This window comes from Desmodus rotundus, chromosome 1 (genome assembly GCF_022682495.2).
Source record: "Desmodus rotundus isolate HL8 chromosome 1, HLdesRot8A.1, whole genome shotgun sequence".
Taxonomy (NCBI): Eukaryota; Metazoa; Chordata; class Mammalia; order Chiroptera; family Phyllostomidae; genus Desmodus; species Desmodus rotundus.
Genome location: NC_071387.1, coordinates 72,586,714 through 72,592,713, shown reverse-complemented (window position 1 = coordinate 72,592,713; position 6,000 = coordinate 72,586,714). Strand labels below are relative to the sequence as shown.

The 6,000-nt window shown below is 40.6% G+C and overlaps 1 protein-coding gene across 1 annotated transcript in view; it reads left to right on the top strand.

Moving 5' to 3' along the window:
- Window positions 1-3,633: 3,633 nt before the first annotated feature.
- CAAP1 (caspase activity and apoptosis inhibitor 1) overlaps window positions 3,634-6,000 on the top strand; it is a 54,212-nt gene continuing 51,845 nt past the window's right edge. The window contains exon 1 of the mRNA XM_024558345.3: window positions 3,634-4,000. Within this exon, the coding sequence (XP_024414113.1) occupies window positions 3,728-4,000 (273 nt within the window). The 5' untranslated portion in view covers window positions 3,634-3,727. The remainder of the gene's footprint in view (window positions 4,001-6,000) is intronic.

The window sequence follows — 6,000 nt, the reverse complement described above, 5'->3', positions numbered from 1 at the left end:
GACCCCTACTGGGGACCTGTTCCTGCAGGCATGTACTCTGACTGGGAATTAAAACAGTGATCCTTTGGTTTGCAGCCCACACTCAATCCACTGAGCTACAGCAGCCAGGGATGGAATTGGATTTAAAGAAAACCAGTTAAGTATCATGGTAAAGAACAGATAATTTACATAAATAGGTCACATGCATTAAACAATTACTTTATACTCAGGTTTATCCTCATCCCTATGCTATCAATACTATAATAAATCTTACTTTTACAGGTGAGGAAACTGAAATATGTAAGGTAAATCTTTTTTTTAAATGTATTTTATTATGCTATTACAGTTGTCCCATTTCCCCCGCCTCCCTCCCAAATTTCCCCCCTATAGTTCATGTCCATGGGGTCATACATACATATAAATTCTTTGGCTTCTACATTCCTATACTATTCTTACCCTCTTCCTGCCTATTTTCTACCTGCCATTTATGCTACTTACTCTCTGTACCTTTCCCCCTCTCTCCCCCTCCCACACCCCTGTTGATAACCCTCCATGTGATCTCCATTTCTGTGGTTCTGTTCCTGTTCTAGTTGTTTGCCCAGTTTGCTTTTATTTTTGTTTTAGGTGTGGTGGTTAATAACTTTATTTTTACTGTTCATATTTTTAATCTTCTTTTTCTTAGATAAATGCCTTTAACATTTCATATAATGAGGGCTTGGTGATGATGAACTCCTTTAACTTGACCTTATCTGAGAAGCACTTTATCTGCCCTTCCATTCCAAATGATGGCTTTGCTGGATAGAGTAATCTTGGATGTAGGTCCTTGACTTTCATGACTTGGAATACTTCTGTCCAGCCCCTTCTTGCCTGTAAGGTCTCTTTTGAGGAATCAGCTGGCAGTCTTATGGGAACTCCTTTGTAGGTAGCTGTCTCCTTTTCTCTTGCTGCTTCTAAGATTCTCTCCTTATCTTTCATCTTGGCTAATGTAATGATGATGTGCCTTGGTGTGTTCCTCCTTGGGTCCCACTTCTTTGGGACTCTCAGCTTCCTGGACTTCCAGGACTTCCCGGAAGTGTATTTCCTTTGCCAGATTAGGGAAGTTTTCATTCATTATGTTTTCAAATAAGTTTTCAATTTCTTGCTCTTCCTCTTCTCCTTCTGGTACCCCTATAATTCGGATGCTGGAACGTTGAAAGATGTCCTAGAGGTTCCTAAGCCTCTCCTCATTTTTTTGAATTCTTGTTCCTTCATTCTTTTCTGGTTGGATGTTTCTTTCTTCCTTCTGGTCCACAACGTTGAGTTCCAGTTTCCTTCCCATCACTATTGGTTCCCTGTATGTTTTCCTTTGTTTCTCTTAGCATAGCCTTCATTTTTTCATCTAATTTGTGACCAAATTAAACCAATTCTGTGAGCTTCCTGATTACCAGTGTTTTGAACTATGCATCTGATAGGCTGGCTATGTCTTCGTTGCTTAGTTGCATTTTTTCTGGAGCTTTGATCTGTTCTTTCATTTGGGCCACTTTTTTTTTTTTTAATCTTGGCGCACCTATTATGTAAAGGGGCGGAGCCTTAGGTGTTCACTGGGGTGGGGTGACACTGGTGGCAACACTGTGATGCTGTATGTGGGGGAGTGGTCCGAGAGGGAGCAATGGCACTTGCTCCACTCTCTGCTGGTTTTCAGTCAGTCCCTCTGCTACCCACAAGCCAATTGGGCCCTTCTGGTGCTGTTTCCCAAGTGGGTGGGTTTGTGTATGTTTTGGACCCTGTGGGTCTCTCCAAGGAACTCTCCTGTGAGGCTGGGAGTTTCCCCCACTGCAGCCTCAACCCCCACAGGTGTTTTCAGTCAGTGTTTGAGGCTTTATTTCCCCGTGCTGGAACCGTGGGTTCCTTGGTCTGTCACCTGGTCCACCAGCTGCTGCCTTGCCAGCCAGCTGCAGCTTTGCCCACCCTGCTCCACAATGCGCCACCTCGCTGGGTCTGCCAGCTGCCACCTTGCTGAGAGTCGTCTCTGCCCAGCTGCCCTTCTCCGCCCCTCCTGCTGGTCTGGATGAATGTTTCTTCTTAAACTCCTTGGTTGTCGGACTTCATACAGTTTGATTTTCTGTCAGTTCTGGTTTTAAATTGTTGTTGTCCTTCTTTTGGTTGTGTGAGGAGGCACAGTGTGTCTGCCTACGCCTCCATCTTAGCCGGAAGTGTAGGTCAGGTAAATCTTTATATAAGAAGCAGTGGTAACAAAACGATGGAGAAGAAAATGATATTTGATAAATGACGTTGCTAAAATTGGCTGTCAATATGGAGAAAAATAACTTGTGGTAGCCACTTCACTATGCTGGTAGAGGCATGTAAGCTGTATACATAGAGCAGAAGGTGTCTTGAAGTAACCCTCTAAAACACATTTTTTTTTACATCATTAAAAATTTTCACTAGTGAAAGGCACTAGAGATGCAATGTAATATAGTGAAACAGTATACTGGCTTTGATGTTCAAAGGCATACATTTCAGTGACATTTCCACTACTTGCTAATGAATTAAGGCAAGTAAGTTCCTTAACCTCAGCCCCATTTTAATCACAGGTACAACTGGAACTTCAAAAAATAGAATAAGGTAAGATATTTATATAATGGCCTAGCAAAATGCCACATACAGCATTCCTTTCAAACAAGACGTCTACCATCTTCATTAACAAAGTGCTGTGTGCAAAAAATGTTCAAAAGGTAAAAAGGATAGGAACACTAATAGGCCAACAATATTTTATCCCTATTCCCTTCCTATCTCACCAACATAAATTACTGTATATTTATAAAGTCAACACACTGATTTCAGTAAATTGTTAAACTTAATACCAGATGATTTGATGATGAGGAAATAGTGTTTCAACCAGTGGGGAAGTATTCATTGCAAATCAAAAATTCAAGTTAAAAATTAGTATCTTCATACATTACCACAAATTTATAAGAAGATTTCAGTGTATGGGTGACATTTTAATTTAGTTCGGTCTTCCAAGGAATCGATTAAATAGAACAAGAGAAATAAGATGTTGATATACTTTTATCAATATCTTTTGGAAGTACAAGGTATCATGGGGAAATGCACATTTTTTCTTAATCTGCTTATAGCTTCATTATTCTGAAACATGATAGAATGTCAACAACCTAAACACCAGGTTTTGAAAATTACTTAGAGAAAAGACAATGAAATACTAGCGCCAAGTGCCTTTAGAAAAGGAATGCTTACAAATTAGTGTTAATGGAAAAACAATGAAACACAATTCCTGTACAAAGCCCTAAAATACATTTTGTAAAAATGTGCCCAGTCGGTGATGATATTTCCTGTAAACTCTGTTGCAGTGCTATTTGCGTCATAAAAATTGGAAGAAAAATGAAGTCTCAAAATCAAAAACTACACCTTTACCTGTGAATTTGTACAAAGCAGTATCAGTAAGGCAAAGAGCTATTGTAAAGGCCGTCTTCTGGCCTTTGTACGGGTAAAAAAAAAAAAAAAAGAACTACCAAAAACTGACTAAACACCTACCCAACAGTGATGCAAACAGACCCAGCTCCGCGACTCTTGGAGGCGGTGCTATTAGTCCGGGCCCCGCCTGCAGAAACTTCTCGCGATGTCTGCCACGAGCTCGGAAGTGACGTAAATCTGCGACTCAGGCCCCTGTTGTGGACGCTGGGCGACGGGTGGAGGTTTAGATCCTTTCGAAGAGGGCGGGTTTTCTTCAGATGGTTACAGCGAAAGGATCATGACGGGGAAGAAATCTTCCCGGGAGAAGCGGCGTAAAAGGAGCGGTCAGGACGCGGCCGCGATGGTCGCGGCGCCGGACCAGGGACCCACCCTCGCCAGCAGTGGCAGTGGGAGCATCAGCGGCTGCGGGAGCACTGGCGGTTGCGGGAGCTTCACCTGCTGCGGGAACACTGGAAGCGTCCCCGGCGTGGGGAGCGGCGCGGAGCGCAGCGAGCGCCGCAAGCGGAGGAGCACTGACTCATCTGCCAGTGTCTCAGGCTCCGTGCAACAGGTGTGTGGGCGCCCTTCTCGCTGATCTCCCAGCTGCTGCATTTTCGGAGGAATGTGGGTGACGATCGGCAAGGGCGCCGGCTGTAGTCCACTGTTAGCATTGCCAAACCAAAATTACACCCGTGCTTGAGGTTCCTGTTCCGACCCCGGTGAACCTCACACTCCCATGTTCTGAACTTCAAGTACCTGCATTTGCTGGTAGCTGACTCATTTTGCTCTTGGCCCCCTCCACTCCTGTGGTCTCCTCAGTCTCCCTAAAAAAGTATGAGTTAGGGGCCCAGCCTTTAGTGCACTTGCAAGCCACGCTTTACTTCTCTTCGCCTTTAACAGGTTATGGTTAACTGCACATTACAATGTGAGGAAACTGAGACTCAAAGAGGTTATGGAAGTTTACTCACCGTCACAGTTTGTTAACAACGCCTAGATTTGTGTCCAATGTCTGCCTTTACAAAAGACATATTCTTTATGTCCCATAGACCTGTGTAAAGATAGAGCTGTTTAAAAAAAGTTTCCTTGTAGTATATTATAAAACGTGCATAAATACACACTTAAAGTTTTACAGCACAGAAATAAAGGGAAAAGCTTCGCAGTCTCTCTCTAAGCCTCCCTCCCCATTAATAGTTTGATGTGCAGCCTCTTCATTAATTCTTATCAGATATGTATATTTAAGTTTCTACACATAAGCTTTATTGTGACAGTGCCCCCATTGAATTGGAGGATACGGCTGCATTGTTGGGATAAGGGATCTTTATACATGCAATACCTTATTTTTTAATGACTGCACGATATGTCATTGTATCTTTATTGATGAATATTTAGGCGTACAGTTTTCTTGCTGTTGCAGACATGATACAAAAGTGAACATCCTTGTACATATATCTTCTGCAAGAATTACTTTAGGTTGGAGTCTCAAGTGAAATTGCTGGGTCAATGTTTATGCATTTTAAAAAAATTGGTAAGCACTACCAAATGCTTCCCAAAAAAGCTTTACTGATTTATGAACCAGAAAATTTATAAGAATACCCATCTCTGCAAATTTTCACTACATCCATTTTTTATAATTTTGTTACCTTAATGGGTGAAATCAATGTTGCATTTGTTTTACTTTATATTTTTCTGATTAATCATGAGATTAATATTTTGATATTTTTGTCATCTGATTTTTTATGTAAGTCAGACATATTCTCTGCGTTTTTTGTTTTCAACTTTTTACTGACAGGTTATGAATTTCTCTACATAAGGTCTTGGTTCAAATGCTTTGTATAGGTATATTGCAAATGTTTCTATAACTTTGGCCACGATGTACTGAATATTTTGATTTTGTTGTGGTCAAGACTCATTACTAATTTCCTATGATTTTTGGAACATGTGTTTTCTTGAAGGGTCTTTTCTAATTGAAAATTATAAAACTATTCTGTGTTTTTTAACATTACATTTTAAAATTGGTAGTTGTGGAAGAATAGAAGGCCATTTATTTTTATTTTCTTGTATCTAGCCACATTGTTAGTTTGAAGTTGACTCACAGAAGAAATTCTGCTAACAGTGAGAGTTTTATCTATTTTTCAGCACTATACAGGGGTGGCAAAAGTAAGTTTACAGTTATAATACAAGTAAGTAATATAGTAATTAAGTAATACAAGAATAAACTATGTTTCATGTACTCACAACTTTAAAACTACTTTTGCCCACCTCTGTATTTCTCTTTTTTTGGTCTTTTTTTGGTATTATGTAGTGTTCAACAAAAGCAGTGATAGCAGACATACTTTACCCAATCCTTTGTTTAGTTGGCACATTTGTAATGTTCTACCAGAGTATATTTGCCATGGGGTTTGAAAGATACCTTTGATCAGGTTAAGGAAATTTTCTTCAATTCCCAGTTCAACGAGGACTGTAGGGTTTTATCAGATGCTTTTACGGCACTCTGTCGAGATGATGGCACAGTGTTCCTCCAGTAATCAGGTGATGTAATTTTATTGATAAATGAACTAGTATTGAACTGTC